This window comes from Astatotilapia calliptera, chromosome 1 (genome assembly GCF_900246225.1).
Source record: "Astatotilapia calliptera chromosome 1, fAstCal1.2, whole genome shotgun sequence".
Taxonomy (NCBI): Eukaryota; Metazoa; Chordata; class Actinopteri; order Cichliformes; family Cichlidae; genus Astatotilapia; species Astatotilapia calliptera.
In genome coordinates, this window is record NC_039302.1 from 30,406,910 (window position 1) to 30,430,546 (window position 23,637).

Consider the following 23,637-nt stretch of genomic DNA (forward strand, 5'->3'; position numbering starts at 1 on the left):
AACTCTCATTGAGTTTGCAAAGACCATTTCCCAGCGGCTGTCTTTCAGTTTATATGAACTTTTCAAACAGCTAAGGATCTGACGAGGATCGTCACCAAGCTCGCAGGCTTTGAACACGACTCCCCTGTGTGTTTTACCCACCCCAGGACCACTGTCTTCAGAGGCTTGGGGAGAATAAAGACTCAGATCGACAGAAATCATCCCCCCACTCCCACCCTATCCTTTACCCACCTTGTTTGTCCTATCACATGTGCTCACACTCACACACTTCCAAATTTATGATGCATGTAAGCATTTTTTTGATGCGTGTGCGCTATGCATTTACACACAGATAACTCCCAAGAATCCCCTGTAGAGTCACACATCAGATCAGCCTCCCTTAAGAGAATCTCGCATTATAATGGAGTTTTCAAAAGCAGAATAATACATTAAGTACCTTCAAGCAAAGAGTGATATTATACTAAAAAATAAATAAATAAATATTAAGCAAGGCCAGTGAAATATACATAGGAGTAACTAGATCAGAGAATACTGTGGCTAAAAACTGAAGATGTCAAACGTTAATAAGAACACATTCAGTAACTAAAGCAGCATCCGAGGTCATGATGTTAAATCCAGGAGGTAACCTTTGGGGCAGAAATAAAAAAGTGAATACATAGGTGCTAAAACTGCACTTGAGCTGCAAAATGCCTGACTTCTTCAGGTTTACCAAAAGGTAACTTCTGTAATCACCTTCTCCAAAATATACAACTTTTATCACCAGGGGCAGCATTTTATCAGTGGGTGTGTTGAAACATTTTCCCTGCTGTTCTTTCAGTTTTTGATATTTCTTTGTAGTTCTGCCCTCATTTCTTCAGGAGTTTTTGTATTTTGCCAGAGTTAGCGTTAAGATAGTCTTTGTTAACATTATGTTGATACATTTAGCTTACATTTTAAGGTTTTTGAAGCTATTTTAAAACACAGGCTTAAAGTCAGGGCACAGACGCGTGTTTGCCAATGTGCAGACCATCAAATCAGTGAAATTACTGCAGCGTTGGTGCCTCTTGCAGCATTTAAATTAAAAGATCTTGTAAATAATATTACCCTTTTTGTGACGCAGATTGTCCAGATGTTTGTGCTTTGGTTTTAAGGACTGGTTTTCTAGCATTTTATTTGATTACTTTTAAGTGATATTCACAAAATGATCTGTGCGCCTTCTATCCACGCACCATGCTGGTAAATCTCACTACCTTAGTCCATCTACACTACCTTGGTGTGACATCTTTGCGGCTATGTCCATCTTTTATAAACAATCTGAAATGTCTATCATATTTCATAACACTTTTCTGCCCTGGAAAAGGTTATATTGACCATTGTTTTGCACTTAACAAGCTTTTTGCAGTCTCTACATCACAAGAAGTGATTGTTAGAGCACAAAAAAGAGCGCATACTTTCATCTACAGACTTGGGTAGAATGTTAGAGGACTACAGGACAACAACACGGCGACAATGGCGAGCTGTAAAAACTGACAATCAAACCCACGTGCATGAAGTGTTCTGATTTCAGATAAAAATAGAGTCACCATACACATAGCGCTTTGACGGGGATGAGTGATTGATGCTCAAAGATGTTGCCATGACAGACTGGCATACGGGAGAAAAACACTGAGGCAGAATGATTGGCTTCTCCTCTTTGATGTTTCTGTCTGACTTATTTGTGATGGCTGGTTACATCTTCAAACCCGTTCTGCGTTGACAGTTGTAATGACCCCAAACATTTCATCTGTCATAACTGAGTAGCGCGCTCACAACTTCTAGTGAAAAGACTTCTATGACCGAACTTCATCAAATATTCTCACATCCAGCCAAAAGGGCAGACGTTATTCATTTCCATTTGCCATAGGCTTTAGGTTTGATGTAATTAGCAAGAAAAGAAGCTATAACTTTAATATCCAAGATTGAAAACAGAGGTAGGAACAAAAAGTTGCAAAATCAGAGAAAATACACGAAAACACCAAGAATGAAAATAAAGGGGAAGTTGTTTTTTAAATTATTTTTAAGAGATGGTTTTTAACTACAGGACTGTCACCGGGATGACATTTTACAGCCCAACTCAAACCAGATTGTCCCAACACCATAAAAAAAAAGGGGGGGGGGGGGGGGGGGGGAGACTGTGGTGCTCTGGCTCAGGCAGTCCAAACAGCACATTTTATCTCCAAAGCTGGTTCAGTCAAACCATGTGCAAAACAGATAAACCGTTCAAAGCCTGCATTTGTATCCCTGTTTGTATTTTTGTTGTGTATATGTGCAGACCAAAACATGCCAGTTCCATCCCGTCTGCAGGGCGGGAAGCGGTTTCCCATGGTTCTGTTGGGAAGCAGCTTTCATGTGGAAATGGTCTCCGGGTCCCTTTAGCCCCTCTGTTGTGACAGAGGATAATGAATTTCACAACATCTGCCATTTGTTAACCCTGTTTGGTGTAACTGATCTCCTTTTAATCCATGGACTTCCAATGTGTGCGCAGCTCTGCAGCTGGACTCAAGCAGATGGATCCCACGGCCTCTCTGGGGCTGCAGAGTAGTACTGGACTAGCAAATCTGTAGAGAACACAGACATCTATCTTTGACTGCTGTACTCATTACATTGCATGGACAGTAAATGAAGAACATTTTGAAAGGAGGTTTGTTCTCATGTTGTAGCTATCTAAAATGTTCATTAGAAAGGCTCAAAAAGGCCAAAATGTATTTGATATTAGGGATTTTATAATCACTTTGTTCAAAGATACTATCCAGGATTGTGATACACAATAACATACACCGTACAACACACGTAAATGACTCCAAACTTTTTTTTCTGGAAAGAAAATGTGTATGTTCATGAGTGACTATAAAGCTGTACCAATCATTCCTGGTCTGTAAACAATCCAAAATGAAACTAAGCTCCTCAACTTTGTGGAACATTTTGGTGTCTTTCAGCTTATTATTTTGGTTTTAGGGCCTGAAACAATTTCCTCAATTTCCTAACAGCATTTACTATGTAGACAAATCCAATCTCCAACTCATATTTGCTGGAAGTGTAAACAGGCTAAAAATTTGTTTCTGCTGCCTTCAGAGGTTTAAGGGAGGATGAAAATCCATTGTTTTTTGGGGCCCACAAATGATCCTTTATTTGTTTGTTTAATTTTAGTCAAGGAGGAAAGAAAACACAATTACCCCTCAGAGAATTGTGGGCATATTGCTAGGAAACACTTTCCCTGACCATTCTATTTCATAAGGAACTCAGTGGCTTTTCATCACAGGGAGGGTCTAAATCAAGTTCCAAGTGAATTACAGCTGTATGTGCATTTTCATTTGCACAAGTGACACCTAAGAAAACCACCAGTCTCTGAATTACTACACTAAATTTTCTGGTTATTTTAATTTTAAATATGGCCATGGATAACATGCAACTGATTTTTTCCCCAACACAATAACAGCGAATATGTAAAGAATGTAATATAGTAATTTGCTGGGGATGAGTTTGCTAAGATAGGAGACTCAAACGATAACAGAGTATAAATATCACGTCTTCATCTATGACCAGGAATGGCTCAAATAGTGGATTCTGTCAATCTTCATTCCTTTCGAGTTTTCCACTTCATCTTTTGCCCTTTTCATAAAACCTGGAATGTGCATCAAAGAATGTAGACTATCTTTCCGCCATGAATAAAACATCTGTCATTCATCAGACAGTACAATATGTCCCAATTTAACCGAGTATAACAGCTCCAAAACGGACAGGGAAGCTCCTGCAGCTACAGAGTCCTGCGAAGTCAACATTCAACCAAATATCATCTCTCTTTTCTTTACAGAGGTGTCTGCTTTTTTAACAAATTTTAAATTTAAGTTTTAAGAAAGACCTCAATATTAACCGCTGTGTTTTAGAGACACTTTACTTCACCCGTGTTGAAGATGGCAATATATTCTGCCAACTCATTACACAAACCATTCAGGGTAATTTGTGGAGGGTTCTGCTCCAGTTTACTACATTGCTGTAGGATAAGAAAAAATAAAAGTCTACTAAAGTCTGCATCCAGAGGCTGGAGAGCTGACAAGTGGCATAATTGCACAATTTCCAAGTAAACTACCATATTTATACTATTCATTTATTTTGTCTTTGTTTTGTATTTGATACTTTTATTTCTCTGCCACAGTTTGTTTATAAGCAGGCAAAGAATACGGTGAGTAAAATTCCTGCAGGTGATAGCACAAATATACTTTTTAATGTTTGTGACTTCAGAAATATTGTTTTTCTTTTTGTGATGTCTTGCACAACCCAAATAACTTTTTACATTTAGAAAAATATTATAGTTTATGGCTAAAAATGTCTCTGCATAAAACATCTCCAGAATTTCCTTGGCTTATCATGGTTAGCTGCATATAGAAGACATGTAGAGGACATGTGTCTGGGTCTTAAGACACTGATTTCAATCACTGAAATAATGTTATGGAAAAAAGTGCAATAAAAGTATACCCAGTGCATTAAAATTAATATATATGGATCATTTAAACACACCAGTATGCAACACTCTAGGTGTATTAAAGAGTTGCTGATGAATACAGTCAACAGTTGTCTGATGTCAGCTCTAAAAACTAATCTTGATGTAATCCGAGTAAAACTGAAAACCTTTGTTTTAAATTTAGCATTGAGTTTGACCAACTTTGGTTGTAGGAAAGAAAAGCTCAGCATGTTTACTGTGTGACATTTATAGTGGACTAAAAAAAAAGGAAAAAACAAGCTGTTACTTCAGGTTTTTTCTAATATTGCACCACTTGCAAATTTCCTGGCTTCATAAAGGTGCAATACTACATTTTTTCTTTTCATCATGAACTTTCCCTTGTTGTATGTGTTTATACTCACAGTACTGGAGTTGGACATATCTTCTAAGCATCTCGATTTTTTATTTTATTTTATTTTTTACTTATCCATATATTAAAGGAAAATGAACATTCTGTATATGATTCAGGCGTGCTGAATTATCAATACATAACGAGTGTGGTTAACATGTGCTCCCTGTATTTGTATGTGGCTTAAGATTGATTGAATGATTTCTCCAGGTGAACGATTATTATCATATGTTATTTTAAAGGGGGGTCATGGCAAATGGCAGTTATGCAGGCCTGGGTCCGTGATTGAAGTTTATTTCAAAGGTTATGTCGCCTCCTTCCGGCTGGAAGGGCGGCCGTACCCATAGACATGGGTATTACCACCGCCGCACCGACAGGTGACGCTGCAAGTGTATCTACCTCTGGTGAAATTTTACTTCAGCTACCACAGTGCTCAGCCACAGCAGTTGGCCGCCGGTGCAGACCAAAATATAGACAATGGGCAAGAAGCACAAAAAGCATAAGTCCGAGAAGCATGGATATGAAGGTATTTCATCCCATACAGTTTAACTGCTTATCAGAATAAACCGTTTTTACATTTTAAACTAACTCGTAGACCCTGTGTTTTTGTATTGTAGCACTGTTAGCACGACAATAGAGCTAGTTGGTAAACTAGCTTATTGCTAAACTACCTTCCCGACTTAGTTATATGGATATCTACACGTTTCCATCATTTTTTAAAATGAAAAATAATAATATTGAGGTGGTGATGTGTGAATACAATACATTGTTCGCTAGACGTGCAGCGTAAGTTAAATGACTTCGAGTTAGTTGTTAGCGGCTATTGTTTCTAGCTTTCCTAAGCTGCCGTATGTTCTCACTGTAGTCACACACCATTATTTTGATTATTAATCGATATTTGTTTGTACAGAATATGGAGACAGACCACTGAAGCTGGTGCTGAAAGTGTCCGGAAATGAAGTGACGGCAGGAAGCTCGAGCCTTGACACTTTTTATGACGAACAGCCGGCTGACTTTGACAAACCCAAAGACAAGAAAAAGAAGAAGAAAAAGGATAAAGAGAAAAGCTTTGGGTCACCAGAGGAGGAAAAGGGGAAGAAGAAGGTAAACATCATATCTGTTGGTATAGATAATTTAGCATATAATGTTAAATATTTTAAAAGGGTAGTGTGTGTGTGAATTTAATGTATGCTTGTTTGTTTGTTTGTTTATTTTAGGTAACTAAAAAGAAGAAAGGGCAGGAGGCAGATGGAGATGATGACCGGGAGCAGAGCAGGACTCCTATACGTTCAGAGATTGATAAACAGGAAGGTAATGTTAAATATTTCCCAAATTAATACTAACACTTATTCTGAAGGTTGTTGAAAGAATCTTAAGTTATTTTGCTCCTTTCCACAGAAAAAGAACAGACTCCTCTGCAGGAAGCTTTGAATCAGCTCATCAGGCAGCTCCAAAGGTGCAGCAGCATTTATCACCTATTGATCAGGGATAATTGTGCATTTACATTTTTATTTGACATTTAGTAATATCTATAAATAATGAGGTGAGCAACTCACCGCATTAGGTAATGATATTTCTGCAACTAAAAACTGTTTGTGTCTCCTCTGCAGGAAAGACCCGAACGCATTCTTTTCATTTCCAGTGACAGACCTCATTGCTCCTGGTTACTCTGCAGTCATCAAGCGTCCCATGGACTTCAGTACAATGAAGGACAAAGTAAAGAAAGAGTGCTACCAGTCACTGGATGAACTCAAGGTACATGTCTGTGTACTATTGCATTCGGTTAGAAGAAATAAATAAAACCGTTCTTTCAAGTTTAAAGACACAGCTCTTGTAATTGCTGATACTCTAGCTTACTGTAGGACACACTGACGTGGTGCTTATGGAGGACTCCCAGGTCCTTTTACATCCACTAATGATACTTGTTTTGGGTGAAAAAATTAGTATTTTTTCCCTTCTTAATGTATGTTCTGATACTTGATGTTTTTTGCCTGTCTTTGATGACAAGTAGCTTCAGTGCAATTTACAGATTATACTTCTTTGTTTGATCAAACTGCTAAAACTTTGTCAATGATGTCTTCACCTTATTCAAAAAAAATTTAAATCATGTTAAAAATGTTAAGTATATTTGTTTTCCCTAAAGGCCACATTTGAACACATTTTTAGTGTGTTTTAACTAACAGAAGCTGTTGTATTTGTCATGCTTTAAAATGTTACGCATGTCATTGATGCAGGTTGATTTCAGGATTATGTGTGAAAATGCCATGATTTACAACAAACCTGAGACAATCTACCACAAAGCAGCACGGAAACTGTTACATTCAGGAATGAAGATCTTGAGCCAGGTATCGTGACCTTGGACCGTCATTTTCTTTGACCTCTTTTACTTGGGGGTAATTTGGGTTCATCAAGTTTTTAAAAAATTAAAAATTAAGGAGCTTTATTTTAAAACAGTGTACATGATAACAGAAAACTTCTGTTTGAAAGCCCCCAAAAATATATTATTTCAAATTATTTCAAATAATTTTTTGTGCATCTAAATTTTTATAAAGCCTAATGTATGACAAACTTTGCAGTAATTTTAAAGTTGTAAAGACGATTTGTGTCTACATTAGCTGTTGTACTTTCTTTGTAGACATCTGTCAGCAATAAAACCTGCACACAAACATACTGCATTCATATGCACCAATTTTTCTTTTATAATTATATAACCATAACATTATTTGAATGGCACTTTTTAAAACACATAGTTCCATAGTAATAGTACAGACAGAAAATGAAACATACAGTCTTACATTCGTTCTTACATACAAAGGGGTAAACATTTTAAGAAAAGTTAACATATAAAAATTTGCTGTCATCAGTCTTTTAAAACAAGGAAGCTTGTATCAAAGTTAGTGAGCTGCAACCTCAAAAGCTTGGTCGTCTCTGGATTTAAAATAGAAGAGTGTGGAATAGTTCACAGTAGGGCTGCTCGATTATGGCAAAAATGATAATCACGATTATTTTCACTGAAATTGAGATCTCGATTATTTGACGATATTTATTTAACCCTTTAAGACCTACTATAGAACCAAGTCCACCAGAGCTTATATTATTTTTTTACATGCTGTAGTGCCATTTGTGGGAGCATTTCAAGTTGCTATACATCAATACAACTGTTATAGCCCATATTTTAATAATATGTATGCATTAAGTCCATAGTAATTACATAAATTGCAAAAAAGTGCAATAAACTACAAAAAAAATTGAAAATCGCTTTTGTTTTGTTTACATATATTTCTACTTGGAGAAATTTAAGAGGTTTATCCCTCAAAACTTTAAATACAATAAAGTTGCAAAAAATAGTTTCCCACCACAGGAAATTTATTTTGAGTGTTTTCATAGTTTTATTTTGGAGATACAGCAATTTTTATATACTGCAGGAAAAACAAAAAACAATCCTATGATGCAAATTTGCAAAGAAAACAGCATGTGCATCATTTCACTGTGGGAAGTGTTACGAACAGCTGATAGGAACGGCAAAGCGTGTTTCTGGAATATTATGTTTTTGTTCCTGCAAGCGCTTTTTATGCAGTTTTTGCAAAGCTATATATGGAACGAAACCGTGACCGAGGACAAGCTGATGGCATAAGATGTAAGTACAACTCCTCCGGTTTCATATGCAAAACAAATTATTGCGCTAGCTTACACGGTTCAGGTTCTACAGGGATTTAAAAATAGTTACGCAAAACGGAGCTTGCTGCTCTGACGGCTTTAAAGGGTTAACAATGACTTTAAAAAAATAATATAAAATAGTGTGCAACACCACTGAAGTTTTTTTTTTAAACTCTCTTTTCAACCAACGGCAGTCACTCTCCAAATAACTTCTGCTTAGCTTTCCGAGCTTCCCTCGGGTCCTCTTAATCAGCGGTCTCCAACCTTTTTTGCGCCACGGACCGGTTTATGCCCGACATTATTTTCACGGACCGGCCTTTAAGGTGTCGCGGATAAATGAGGGAGGGGCTAATAATCGGCTCAGTCATTTTTAATGATCGTTGAAAGCCCAGATCGTAATCGTGATTAAAATTCGATTAATTGAGCAGCCCTAGTTCACAGACTGTAATCAGATGACTGGAGAGGCCAGTTGTTGGAATGTGGTGTCACTAGCACTGTTATATAGACAGGAGCCTGGCCATGTAGGGCTTTATGTGTTATTAATAACATTTTAAAATTAACTAAAATGTTTTGTTTTTGTGAGCAGCAGAGCTGCTGCATTCTGAACAATTTGAAAACAGGCTCATAGTAATCTAAAGATTGTGGCTCAAGAGTTGGCAGTTCATCTTGTAATCGGAAGGTTGCCAGTTCGAGCCCCGGCTCAGACAGTCTGGGTCGTTGTGTCCTTGGGCAAGACACTTCACCACTACTGGTGGTGGTGGTCAGAGGGCCCGGTGTCGCCAGTGTCCGGCAGCCTCGCCTCTGTCAGTGTACCCCAGGGCAGCTGTGGCTACAATGTAGCTTGCCATCACCAGTGTGTGAATGGGTGAATGAATGTAGTGTAAAGCGCTTTGGGATCCTTAGGGACTAAGTGAAGCACTATACAAATACAGGCCATTTACATAAAAAGTGAGTTACAATAATTAAGACAGGAGAAAAGTGAATTATGTACTAAAAGTTCCAAAATAGCACTCAAATAAGGACCCAGGTGTTCTCTACTGATAAATAGCCTGCTGTAAAATAATCTGTAAGTCAGGCTGCTGTAACCTTGCTTTAGGAACAAAGCAACAGTTGGGGGCAGCAGATGCTCACAAACTCAGCACCACAGTTTTCTTCTCCTTGGTTATTTTTTTTCTCTTTCTTAAACCCAAGTAAAAAGCATGTTTTTCACCTTCCCTAATAGGAAAGGCTGGACAGCCTGAAGCAAAGCATAGATTTTATGGCTGGTCTTGACCCTTCTGCCAAACAACCTTTGAAATCTGAGGAACAAACGAGCACCTTTCTGGACCAGAACAAGGAGGGACCTGCGACTACAGACAGCAGCGAGAGGTCACAGACACCCAGCACTCCCAGGTCCTTTCACATGTTGACTTTGCACACGTGTCCTTAAGCCTTGATGCCACATTTAAGTGTAGCTTGGAGAGCCCAGACTGCAAGAGGGATTTTAATAATACTCCTGACCATACTGTCAATATTTTAACCCCTTAAAATTACAGTTGGCCTGACACAATTACATATTTGTAAAATTAAAAGAGTAGAAGGTTTCACATTTGTATCAGCAGAACTGAGAAATATGAAGAGATGCAGCATATGAGTGGAAACAGTTTCCCATAAGTGCACCGTGTTGATTCCTGTGAGCTTGTTTTCCACTGTGGAGCTGGAGGCTGAGAATGTGGTGAATGCCTGATGACATGCTGGGGCTTGTTTTCTCTTGGCTATCATCTTTTACAGCTGTGTTTTAACTTGGTGATGTAACAGAACCCGTATGCTGACATTATGCATTTTATTATGACTCGCTATAAGAGGACGAGCCCCAGAAAGCCACGTAGTAGGCTGTTTTTCATTCAGTTACCTTTTATCTCGTAAAATATGCTGTCTCAAAATCTGTTCGTTGACGTCAGCAAACGCTTACAGGTAAATTATCTGAGGAATGAACACAGATTGTGGGCATACAATGAACAGAAAAACTCCTGCAAATTTCCTCTCTGCTGTGTGTATACTTTTTGTTGTTGCCACAAAGTACATTCACGGTCACAGTGTCTCATCATCTGGCATCTTTCAATTTGTTTTTCATTTGCAGACAGGACAAAGACTCTAAGGACGAAGCAGCAAAAGCAGAGAAAGAGCTTCAGGAAATACGCAAGGTCATTGAGAAGTCTGGAGGAAAGCTGTCCAACAGAGTGCTGCAGTCTGATGTGAGAAAACAGGGTTAAACACAAGAACATGCTTTCAAACTGATATATCTGATCTTTTAGATCATAATGTTTCAGATGGCATTGTGGTATTACAGGTCCCATTCTCTTAAGAATGTTCTAAATAACTTTGTGGAATGACTTGCTCATAAATCTTAAGCAGTTTTTACTGATTTAGACAAAATTTCCAACACTAAATACATTATCACACAGTATAACGCAGTATTTTGCACCATGGTTATCTTATGAATCAAAATAGTAACCATGGAAAGGAGAAGTTAAACTCATGTATAGCGGAAATGTAATTTCTTAAGCATAAATCCCAATTGTTTACACTTAAGAGCGGATGCAATTTAACTCGCTTTAGAGTACGTAGCCAGCAAGAGCTTGTTGAAAGTTGAAAGCAGTAATTGAATGAAATGATCTGAAGGGTAGATGAAAAAAAAGACATGAGAAGAAGCAGGATTAAGAAAAGTCATTGCAGATTAGATAAGGAAAATCTAATATGAGACATATATTAATCCTTTCAGATTTCCATTACATATAAATTGTAAATATTTACTTATGTTTTCTTTTTTTCTTCTCAGTGAGGGGAAAAAAGTAAGACAAAGCGAACCAACTAACCCCGGCAGATCCTCGTTTAACCCCATAGGGCCAGATTTACTAATATGTTGCACCAGAAAAAAAAGTTCTCTCAATATTTACAAATGGACAAAATTGTAAGAGTTGTTAACCTTTTGAACTTTAGCGCTATTTGGCGATTGCACTCACGCGCTATTTTGCCCCATTTAGGAATTTTGGCCCATAAAGTTGAATCAAGATATACTGATGTTTCCTTTTATTAATAAACAGATCATAGTGGAAGAATAGTTTGTTTTTTTACTTCACATTTTTGTAATTTCTTTAGAATTACAGAACAGCTGCTTAAGGTTGAAAAGACTTGAGTTACATGTTCTGGACACTGTGTTTTTAGTTTTGTGATGTAATCAGTGCTCACTGTTATTATTTTTACAGGCTGTGTGTGCAGTCTGTGACCACAGAGATTTAGAGCATGAATAAAAATGCTTTGCCGCTTTTGTTTTGCCAAAAGAGCTTTGGCGCTCTACTTTAAAAATTAGGCTTTGTGTTTAAAAACCAGTAAGGGCCCCAGTTTAAAATATATCCACACCTTCTTTTTTGTTTTAGACTCTGGAGACGATGTTGTAGAGTCAGTGCTGGTTATTTATCTGATGTCCATTGTGTCTTATCTAATTAACTACAATCCAATAATGTAATATTTTCTCATTATTTTTATTCCTCTTTCACTATCACTGTTTGTTTTGTAGTTGGAGTTTGCAAGGCGGAAGTCAGATGGCTCCACCACTCTGGCTATCCTCAACCCAGCAGATCCCTCAGCAGGAGGTGAGACCATTTTGGAACTATAAAAGAGCTCAATTAGACCAATTATTACAATTTGCCACAGCGGTGGATGTTCATATTGAATATGGCTTTAATGTAAAAAGATCAGCACATATACCATTAATCCCTTTAGGCCAAAAGTGCAGGCTTGAATTTTGAGTCAAAGGGGTTTATGTAGGACAACCAATCAGAAGGAAACAGCTTAAAGAAAGAGGAGCTAAAACAGTCTGTTTTCAGTTGGAGTTATACTTCTGTGTTAAATCTACATCACAGAGACATTATAAGCGCAAAATGTTCTGAAACGCTAGAAATGTAACTACACGACTCCATCACTGCAGCCCACACAGTTATAAATGAAAACACCATCAGCTTCTGTTGTAAGCTCTGGCCGTGGATGAACTGAAAGGCTGCACCACTCTTGAAGTCCAAAAATACAAATATAGAAGCATAATATATCCACTTTACACAACAACATCTTATACACAAAAAAGCGAAATATAAGTTTCCTTTGGCTTCTTTGATTTTAATTTCTGTAAACTATGACTGGGAAATTTTAATGGTTGATTAGTATTTCCAGACCTATAAAAGAAATGATGATGCAGCCAGAGACTTGAGGGGAAAAAACTGTGTTTGCTGTTGCAGATGTGGGTTATTGTCCTGTGAAACTCGGCATGATGTCCAACCGGCTGCAGAGCGGTGTGAACACCTTGCAGGGTTTCAGGGAGGACAAGAGGAACAGGATCACCCCAGGTACGGCTCTACCTTTATGTTTCTCCATATTGTTGATATCAGAGTCTCAAAGGAAAGACAATAAATTATCTGTGTGCGGCACTTTCCACAGTGTCCTACATGAACTATGGGCCATTCACCTCCTACGCGCCAACCTACGACTCCAGCTTCGCCAACATCAGCAAGGAAGATTCTGACCTTATCTACTCTCTCTATGGAGACGAGTCCAGCCTGCAGGGCTCAGACAGGTATGAACAGCGTGTCTGTATAAGGACCCGAGCTCTGTGTCTTTTAAGCAGCGAGGCATTCCTCACTGATTACTTTCCAGATGTTCCTCTTTTTCCACTGGATTTTCTGTATCAGGAGGAGGTAAACTGTAAGCGGAGCCTCACCCTGACTCAAACCCTTCATCTCTTCGTAAACTTCAGTTTCATCTTGTTTCTGTTTTATTCTCTCATGATGTTCATGCTCATAACAGGTTGGTACATCTTGTGGAACTCCAAAGTGTTCAGAATGAAAAAGATCTAGGGAATATAAAAGCCATAAAAAGGTTTGAGTAGGTGAAGCTACATGGGCTCGTTCTATGATGACGGCTGCAGCCAGTGGGGACCATTAGTTATCCATGACAGAATTTTAATTTCAATTTTATTTTTCTACATAATTTTTAGGATAATTTTAAGGAAATACATATATATATATATATGGTTGATCCTTAAATCATTCAACTGAAAAGTTCAGTAAATGCAAGGTGATTTTAAAAAAAAAAGAGGGGGGGGGGGGGGGGGGGGTAAGCAATCAATTTTTCCAAGGGGCTATGGGAAACTGGGACTACTACATATTACTATATGTATTTAGCTTATTGTTACCACATGCTCGTCTCTTGTGTCTGTTTTTTCCTCTAAACGGAAAAGCACAGTATGATTTTTGTTTACAAATTAATGAAAATCTTTAATTACCATTAGTAGCACGTCCTTATTTGACTGGTTGTGTAGGCGGTGCAGTTATTTTTCCACCAATTTGCAGGAGTGTCAATATCAACTACTTGTCATTATTCTCAGTCAACAAAATGATTCAGACTTTTACACCGCTGCTGCATAGGAAATAACTAGTAAATAACTAGTAAAGTGTCATTTGGTTGGTTGTTTGGCAGCTTGTCAGAGTTCTTGGCCAAATCAGAAGAGTATGTGTACAAACTGGCAGACAACCTCCTGGATGCAGTGACAAACGGAGAGCATTCAAGAATCTTGAAGGACACCGAGCAAGTAAGCTTTTCTCTGACGTCATTTGTTGTTTTTTGTTTCAGGACAGGAAAGTCTTCCAGTTGACTAAATAAATGTTTTTGTTTTGCTTTGGGGGGGGGGGTGTTTTTGTCATTTTTTTTCCTCCAGCAAGTAGAGCAGCTGTCAAATATACAAGAGGACAAGGATACCGTGGAGGTGAGAGAATCTGGAGCTGAAACCCTGATCAAAAAATGTGCAGCATGTAATAGAAATGTGCGTGAGGTGAGTCGAGTGACGAGTGCCAGCATTCGCTATGTAATACAAAACCGGAGCCACTCATCCTCATCAGCACTGCTTTTGAAGCTGCTGCTGTTCAGTGCAAAGCATATCACGTGCTCCTCCATTATACCCCATGGATTTAATTTGTGTTCTAGATGGCCTCAGCTGATGACTGCTGCATCCACCAGCTGTGTCAACATAGCAGGGGCCTGGTGTAAAGATGGAAAGAACATTTCCTTTTAAAACACAGCAGTACTACATGCTCAAGGCCTGCTGTTGGAGAATTTTGAGAGGACTGTTTTCCTCTACTGCCCACTGACTGTGAAGCTGAATCGCTCCTCAGAGCAGTAGAGGAAACCAGAGCAGGGGCCCACCGTCAGACAAACAGCGGCCCTTTGTGCTAGCTTCTTGCTGTTTTTGGCCGCCCTCCAGTTTACTCTCATCCCCTGCTCGGGTGTTGCAGCTTTTGATTAGGCCTGATTTTATTGTAGTGAAGAAGTAGCATGACAAAAGAAGCTTCAAAAGATTGTGATGTTCCCTTTTATGTCCAGTGTGGAATGCATTTTTCTAATCTAACTAACCATGTTGTTTCCCCTCTGTCTTTGGTAGGTAGCTGACCCCCAAACATGTGACAGACTGGATTTCCTGCGCTCTGCTGCAGGCCTGCAGATGACTGAGGAGCTTTCTGAGGGTAAAACGTCTGACTTTTTTTTTTCTGTATTTAAAGTGGCAGCTAATTACACTTTTAGGAATGATCAGAACATCTTTAAAATGTTTAATTTGGTTCCTTTAGAAAGCACTATAAACACATGTCATTAATACTTTTCATCTTTCCATGATGAAAACAAGCTAATCAAGATAAAATGCTTATTGTGCCGAATTCTGTTTCGCAATCATGCTCGTTTTGTCATTCAGGCACCTCCACGTTTTTTTTTCCACCCAAAAGCCCAAATTACATTGATGGACTCATTCAGTTCATCTTTTGTCACTGCCCGGTCCTCAGCCCTGGATCTGTGTTAATTACATGATCAAAAACTTGTGACCTTAGTAATTGTGATGAATTTTTTTGCCAAAATCAAGCACCTAATGTTCTACATCTACATACACATGTAGATCTACATCCACAGGAAACTTTCAGTCACTACAGCCCTGACCCTAACAATTCTTAAGTGGTTCAATTCATACCTGGGTTTTGGTTGTTGTTTTTTGGGGAGTTTTTTGTTGTTGTTGTTGTTTTTTAGGGAAATGGGCAGTAGGGAAAACAGCCCTTTTTTTTTTTGTTTTTTACCACAGGGAATGTCACTTAATCATAAACATGATCATCAAAATACTGAAATTTACCTGGAGAAAAAAAACATCTTTAAATATCACAGCACTCACCAGACTACCAGGATCTACCTGAGCATTAACATCCTACAATGGATATTGTGATAGAGCATGATGGAATTATGATACAAGTTTGCAGACCTTCAGTTCTCGTGTCATAATTCTTAGTCCCAATTTTTTGCAGGATCTTTATCTTTAAGATTAAAAGTACCTTTGGATGAATGCTGTTGCTATTTAAATAAAACTGAGATGACAAAGCCAACATGGGAATGTATCTTTTCAATTATTCTGCATGAATGCACTGTTACTGTCCCCACTGGCTTCCCATCGTTCTTTGATGGTATGACAATCAAAAAGGGATTTATTTTCCTTCTTAGTGGTATTAATTTTTAACTCAGCAGAAATATTTTTAATGCCTTTTCTTGATGGCAGGAAATAAGAATTGTGGCACTACAGGCAGTTTAAGGACCTGCCTCATGCTGATGAGAAGAGAAATGAGAATCAGAAAACTACAAGTTCACATAGTATTGGGGATATGATGAAAAATCTGTCATGGTACTTTTTAAAATTCATGGCCATTATTTATTATAATATTTGTTCTCCCTATGTATATACATAAGTGTACCGTGGCTCATTGTTCTGTCAAGATAGTACATAATGTAAACATTTTAATGTCTAAAACTGTTTGAGCGACATATTAGCTGTCCATCGTCCTATTATGTTTCCTTTGAGATCTTTCTAGAGTTCTTCTGTCATCAGCTTTCGGCACCTTCGAGTATTAATGTAACACGAGAACCCAGGGGTCTGTGTCAGGGCTCAGAAACAGTGGCTATATTGTGTTAGAAAGAAATGATTTGCGGGGGGGGTTACCAGAAGGTAACTGGAGGAACTCAGAGGAAGTATTTACTTGCTGCGTGTTCTCCTTCCCTCACACAGAAGCCCTGAACATCCAGCAGAAATTGGACGAGACTACAAAGCTCCTGCGCAACTTGCAGGAAGTTCAGAGGGAACGTCTGAGTGCCAAGCAGCCACCAAACATGATCTGCTTGCTGGCCCCGACTGCCAAGGAGCTGGAGCTGGGTAAGAGCCTCATAGTGCATGGGCGTCTTTGTTCTTCCACTAAAGTCAGCTGTAGACCTCGAACAACACTTCATTTACCTCTGTAGCCTGCATCCTTCACAGGTGTGGTAGACATTGGCCTGATTCAGATCACTGGGACCCCCTTTCCAGAATATTTTTCTTTCAATCAATCAATCTTTATTTATAAAGCACTTTTCATACAGAAATGTAGCACAAAGTGCTTTACATGGTTAAAAGCAGCCCACCCCACCCTCCAACTCACTCCCCACACTCTCATTAACATAAACGATCATGGATACATACATACATACACACACATCCCCCCTCAGGGTCTGCGAGGGTTCATATGGTAAAAGCAAATGTGAGAGATAAGAAGGCCCAAGACCATTAAGACATTTAAAAACCAATAAAAGAACTTCAAAATCGATCCTGAAACACACGGGGAGCCAATGCAGCGTTTCTAAAACCGGTGTAATGTGGACCCGCCCTCTGGTCTTCGTCAGCACACGAGCTGCAGAGTTTTGTAAAAGTTGTAAAGGTGAAATATTATTTTTGGGGGGACCAGAGAGCAGGGCATTACAGTAATCAATGGACTGGTAATAAAAGCATGCGTCAACATCTCCGTGTTGGCCCGAGAGAGAATAGGGCAGACTCTGGTTATATTTTTTAGATGATAAAATCCAATTTTGGTTACATGTTTAATATGTGGGATAAAACCAAGCTCGGAGTCAAAAATAACACCCAGGTTTTTCACTTGTAGCGAAGGACACAGTGAAAATGCCTGTAATTTAGACAAGAGTTTCTCTCTCTGAGGCTCAGGACCGATGATTAAAACTTCAGTCTTGTCCTGGTTAAGCTGTAAAACATTTTTTGCCATCCAAGATCTTATATCTAAATTACAGTTAAAAAGGGCATCCATTGGTCTGCTGTCTTTAAAAGAGTGAACCCAGCGGGGAAAAAACACATTTTGATGTAACCTGTGCCAAAATTTCTTTTTTAACCACTTAAACCCCACCCCCCGGTACCGGGGGCAAAAAGGAGGAGATCACGTTTAATCGATTATAACGCTGGTTGAGAAATATAAGTCCAGACATGTGTGGTATCCACAGAAACCTCAGAATCTCAGCCAAAATGTCATATAAACCATTTCTACAACCACCAAACGCACTGGTTAGCTTCCAGGGCTATCACTGACTCCACACACCAAGTTTCACCACGATCAGACCAAAATTCACTGAATGAGCCGCAAAAGAAGACCACAAAAACACACAGTGGCGCAAATGCGCTAAGACAGAAATTGGCTTACCGTCCCAATTTCCTCCGTTATTTTTCGCTGGTAGCCACGTGATTATCAGTAGTTACCATGCCTACCTAGCCACATCAGAGCCGTTTTCCGTCAACAACCTCCATTTTAGACCCACCTACAGACACGTGACTGGACAGATGCAACATGTAGTAAATTTGGGCCCACGTAGGTTTTGGCATTACAACGTCTAAATGGTTGAAGTGACGTGAACTTGGCATCGTTACAGTGAATCTATTGGCTCAAACGATTAAAAAGGTGTCAATCACGCAAATTGACCAAAAGAAACCAAAGTTACAGCCCCTCGGAGTTTAAAGGGCCAGAGGCCAATCAAACGCTCTATGCGCACTGCAGAAAAGGGCCATTACCATGTAAATGTGTGGTTAATTCTTCAAAAATATATTTTTAAAAAAAGCATTTTTAGGCCTTATTAATTTCTGCTCTTTAATACCTAAAAAATCAACTGGCATGGTGTACAATTGTGCCAAAATTGGACATTTTTGTACAACATCTGGATATTCATGTATTGACAGGGCTGTAATTTTTTCACCGTTTCATTTTAGAAACAAATCTTTGCACAGATGATGTTTATATGTTGGTTACTGAATTTCTGGAACCAAATGTGATCTGAGACATATTTTTAAAAGGGTTATAAGCTTAAAAAAAAAAAAAAAAAAAATAGGCGAGGATAAAATCTAGTTACTTTTTCTGTGTTCCAGTCTCAGTAACTTTGACACAGTAATATCTGCTTCAATATTTACACCTCTGATGAAATTTCCCAAGTGTTAGCTTTATTTTGATACCAAGATTGTAAGGACAGAGTTTGTAATTGCAGAGAAATAATCAATTAAATTTGGGCATTACATTTTTGAGCAGGAAGCTCAGAAACCCCCTTGGGGCTTAAGAGGCTAAGAGACACATTTTGTGGAAAAGAACTTTTATGCTGAATGGCAATACGTAGCTCTCTATTTCAGATGACTTTATAAAATTAAAAAGCGACCTCTAATTTCATAGGCTATATTTACAATTAATAGGGTTTTCAGATAAACTGTTGTCCTTGATCACCATTTAATACTTTTGTGTTTAAAATAACCTCTTTACTCGGTAAATTGTTACTTAGGATGGTGTGACTTCATGCAGTGCTGAACTGAATTGTTACATGCTGTAACAAGTATTTTTCTGATAACTTAAGAGATAGCCTTGTGGAATGCCAGCACAGGCACCAGCCAATCAAATTAAGCCGAGGGAGCTAGTTCCTTATTCAGTTCAGCATCAAAATGTAGGAGACTTTAAACAAGAAACGTCAATTACTGTAAGTACAGTCAGCCACACTAGGCTGATTGTCTTACAATAGGACAAGAATGAAATGAATTTCTTTTTGTTTAAATACAATTTCGCAAACCTGCCCATCAGTTTACTCACTGATTTAGGATGATTCATTGATTGCTTCCTTTCCATGGTAGAGCATTTAAACCATATATTTAAGCCACTTCCAGCTATCAACATGTATCAACATATCAGCTTGTTTTTCCTGAGGTCACTTCCTGTAAAGTCACATTTTGTAATGGATGTAACAGTTCTTATCAGTTTTCTTTCTTTCTCTCGCTCGCCGTTTGTACTGATAACTTAATAGTTAGTCATGTAGAATGCCAATACAGGCACCAGCCAATCAAATCATGTTAAGTGTAAAGGCAGGAAGCTATTTCTTTATTCAGTTCACCATTAAAATGTAGGATAATTTAATTAATATAATATAATAACAAGGTTAATAGCAGTTCCGTTATCTTGCCTCAAGTGTTGTCACCATGATAAACATGTCAGCAGCATGCTCCTGCCATCACATTTAACATTATTAGCAGTTTGTTGATACGTCTGTATCTGTGTATTCAACAGTTAATAAATGAAAATTTAAGTAAAGGAGAGATGTGAGAAACACCCTTCAAATATGAGTGTTGCCTGTTTTGCCCACCAGAGGACACTGTTTTTGCAGCTCCAAACACGTTGGCAACAAACAGCAGCTGATCCAAGTCAGAGTATCAATAGATATATAGATTAAAACAAACAAAAAATAACCAGATGTAGGCCTGGTAAATACAACCAGTCATACATCTGGTTTTTTTTTTGGTTTTTTTTAAATCTGCTTTTTCTTAATATCTTAATTTCCTGCTGTCTTCACGTTCATCCTCCTACCTTTACAGCTGAGAAGGTGACATCAAACTTGGCTGAGCTGACTAGTCAGGTGGCCCCATGTGATGTCAGCAGTATCTACGGCATCAGGAAGGCCATGGGCATTGCTGCCCCTCCAGACCCACCTGAGCTCTTCATAGACCTCACTACAGGTAAAAGGCAGTTTCTCTTAAGTTGTGTCAAATGCAGTATGTAACCTTACAAAAAACAGAAAATTGCAGACGAGAACTTTTCCACGTTTTCAGTGCAGGACACGGCTGAAGCCATGGAAACCAGTTGTCCAGATGTGGTTCCAGTTATCGCTGTGTAATGAAATTCCAAACACTCTCATTCAGTGTAATAACTTAAGTTTTGTACAAAAAGTGCTTTTTGTGTTACATTTGTATGCTTTTCGGCCAATAAACTTTTTTTAATAAAAACCAACAACCTTGGCTCTTGTGTAACGCTGCGTGACAAACTGCAGACTTAAAACATTTATTACATTCTGTAACTGTACAAAAGTCAATGTCACATTTGTTCACAGAAAGGCCAGTACATTATTATTATTGTTGTTAATATTATGTAACCACAATTACAGACAAAATGTTGGTCTCAGAAGATAAGGCCACAAGACAAGTTTCAGAGGCACAGAAAGTGATCCAGATCAGTTTAAGTGGTCTCTGAGCTGGGGCCAGAAAAAACATTCACAGCAGGCAGGTTGTTAGATCACACAGATCGGGGACATCGAAGAGAGCGTCACAGATACCCTTCATCGCAGCATATATGGAGACAGGCAGGCAAAGATGCTGAAAATGGATTTCTTATCTGAGCAGATTAAACACTTACACAGATGGCATACATAAAGAAAATGTATTTCCTCCTGAAATACAGTACGTACCTTAATATTAAATTATTGTTCCTAAGGCCAAACAGCACAGCTGGAATTCCTAAAAGGTCACATAAAGACCACAAAGTGATGGAAACCTAATCTTAATCTGCTTCAGGATTTGCAGTTTAGCCACAAAGTAAAGCTTCCTAGATTTACTTCTATAGATGGGAGCAAGAGAAGTTTCCCTGTCTTCTGCACAGCTGGTTTCTGACATTGAAACAGCTTAACACATTTATGTCTGGCTCATTACACAGTAACAGCAACAGTGTCCATCACCTCTCAAAACGAAACCCATACAACTTTCAGATTCAAACAGAATCCACTGGAGATTTTTCCCCCTCTTATTTTTTGTTTTAAAAGACCAAAATGGACATCCAAAATCTCAACTGCATTTGGCTTTAGTACAATACACATTTTTTTTTCTATCACATAAAATTACAGACATGGAAAATAGTACAAAAGTGATCGATCACTTGTGTCAATGTGTTTGTGACTAGAAAAAGATGGTGATTGTACATACTGACCATCTCCTCAGTCATCTCCTGATCCAACCATGAGATGCTGGGTGTTGAATGCAATATCCACCACACAGCAAATAAGCAGTTCCTTTAAAAATCCTTAATTCAGTAACATCACAGGAACGCAGCTAGCAGGTGCGCATGTGTGACCAGCAGAAGTCTGTAAACTAGTTTGTCCCCAGTTCTTTTTGCAGCATTGACCTGGCCTCAGCTCAGACCCATACCTTGCTGCTTGCTCATATCGGTGCACACAAAGAAAGTTTTGAGCTCCCCTTTCCCCTTCACATTGATTAGTCCTCGACACTCGCATGAGTAGCCCAGGTCCTGCAACACGACAGACGTTTCCTCTGTTACCTGAAAGCAGGCAAAGCAAACGGAAAGGAAATTGGATTAGCCCAAATTCAATGAGAGACCTTCCTTGCAGCAAAATCGTTTTCCCGTGACTACATTAAACAATACGCATCTCAGGTGGCACTTTGTCTCTGCTAATGGCTTTGATTCCAAAGTAATTTACATATTTTATCAAGTTAAAGCATGAATAGCTTTTGATCTGCCAATAAATGTGATACAGAGCATAAAGTGCAATTGGAAGAGAAAGAAACAATGTAACGGTTTTCTCAGAGGTGGTTCTCGTGGCTGGTTAAGGACAGGAGGAGTTTATTTTTGCAGCAGTTGAGATAGGTAAGGAAAATAAAACCCAAGTCCAGTTCGAAATTGGATCTTTTGTAAATGTTGAGATATGCTGTGTGAGAAGTGACCATTTGACCTTAAAGAACATACCTGGATTTTTCCCAGCTCTCCAGTGCTCTCCATTCTGCTGGCTACATTGACTGTGTTGCCCCAGATGTCATACTGAGGTTTCCTTGCTCCGATTACTCCGGCTATCACTGGGCCATGATTAATTCCTGTGGAAGAAAAACAAGCCCCCAATATGTTAAAGTTTAATGCTGTATTTTATAATAAAGTCTGTAAAGTTCATGTGCAGTGTTTATAGAGGTAAAATGGAATGAAAATGTAAGGCTGCGGTGACAGAGGATCAGGGGTACTAGAAAAGGTGAAATATTAGGAAGAAATAAAAGAAACATTTTAATGCATTAATACAGTGCTGCTAGTTTGCAACCAGTTTATAATCAAGGCCATTAGACCACAAGAGAAATTTTCTGAGTGGCCCATAAATTTTTAAAAGAAAAGCTTTTGTGCAGCAGATGCTGAAGTACCTGACTAAAAGACACAGACAATACTGTAACTGCTCTTAAAGACATGGTGAGTCTAAAACAGAGTAGGATTTGCTTTGAAAACATGATAGAAATGTAAAAGTTCACAGTAATTATTAAGATGTTTCAGTGCAAAGACTTCACAACTGATCACGCTACTGAAATGAAACAAATTGAGAAATTCTGTGTATTTTAAACCAATATAAAACGGTACCTCTACTGTCTAACTCTGATAAATGCAAGACTATGGGCACCGGCAGAAACACAAGCTTCAAATCAGCATACGCAGGTATTCTGAATCAGATGGATTCAAAATATAATATGAACTGTTTGAAAAACACGCCTACTGGGTTTGAATTTTATTCAAGTGTTAACAATATTTCTGAAATGCCTGCACTTGTTATTCTGATCTTTCTGACCATCTCCTTCCTTTCATTTTTGTTCTGCTTACCCAATCCAGGGTCAGGGGGTGGCTGGAATCTACTCCAGTTTTCTTGCCATGTATTCTTTTAGTTTTTAATGGCAAAGATAATGAATGCACGTGAGGCATACACTCACATACAAAAGACTGAAGCAAAACAGTGAAGCTACGATTCTCGCTAAAATTTGGTAGAAAGACTGGAAAAACGTTCTGTGGCATGATGAGTCTTGATTCCTGCTGCAACGATCAGATGGGTCAGAATTTGGTGTAAACAGCATAACAGCAGGGATCCGTCCTGCCTCGTATCAACAGTACAGGCTGTTGGTGGAGGCATAATGGCA

General features: G+C 38.6%; 2 protein-coding genes across 4 annotated transcripts in view; one reads left to right on the forward strand and one right to left on the reverse strand.

Moving 5' to 3' along the window:
- The first annotated feature begins 5,242 nt into the window (after positions 1 to 5,242).
- brd7 (bromodomain containing 7) lies at positions 5,243 to 20,698 on the forward strand. The gene is made up of 17 exons (XM_026173923.1): positions 5,243 to 5,391; positions 5,776 to 5,969; positions 6,083 to 6,176; positions 6,264 to 6,321; positions 6,476 to 6,620; positions 7,100 to 7,210; positions 9,745 to 9,914; positions 10,642 to 10,756; positions 12,079 to 12,154; positions 12,794 to 12,901; positions 12,993 to 13,128; positions 14,031 to 14,142; positions 14,269 to 14,316; positions 14,989 to 15,070; positions 16,642 to 16,785; positions 20,287 to 20,427; positions 20,521 to 20,698. Exons 1-17 carry the CDS (start codon positions 5,343 to 5,345, stop codon positions 20,583 to 20,585), a joined length of 1,848 nt encoding a protein of 615 aa, XP_026029708.1. The 5' UTR covers positions 5,243 to 5,342; the 3' UTR covers positions 20,586 to 20,698.
- Positions 20,699 to 20,710: 12 nt separating this feature from the next.
- adcy7 (adenylate cyclase 7) overlaps positions 20,711 to 23,637 on the reverse strand; it is a 61,680-nt gene continuing 58,753 nt past the window's right edge. For all 3 annotated transcript variants that reach the window (XM_026173890.1, XM_026173910.1, XM_026173901.1), the window contains 2 exons: positions 22,442 to 22,566; positions 20,711 to 22,015 (listed from right to left, as the gene is read on the reverse strand). In XM_026173890.1, the coding sequence (XP_026029675.1) occupies positions 21,869 to 22,015; positions 22,442 to 22,566 (272 nt within the window). In that variant the 3' untranslated portion in view covers positions 20,711 to 21,868. The remainder of the gene's footprint in view (positions 22,016 to 22,441; positions 22,567 to 23,637) is intronic.

Excerpts from the sequence above, each read along its gene's own strand:
- brd7 (XM_026173923.1), top strand. The coding sequence starts at position 5,343 with ATGGGCAAGAAGCACAAAAAGCATAAGTCCGAGAAGCATGGATATGAA. Across the intron at positions 13,129-14,030 it reads AGCCTGCAGGGCTCAGACAG|CTTGTCAGAGTTCTTGGCCA; the intron begins GTATGAACAGCG and ends GTTGTTTGGCAG. Across the intron at positions 14,143-14,268 it reads TCTTGAAGGACACCGAGCAA|CAAGTAGAGCAGCTGTCAAA; the intron begins GTAAGCTTTTCT and ends TTTTTCCTCCAG.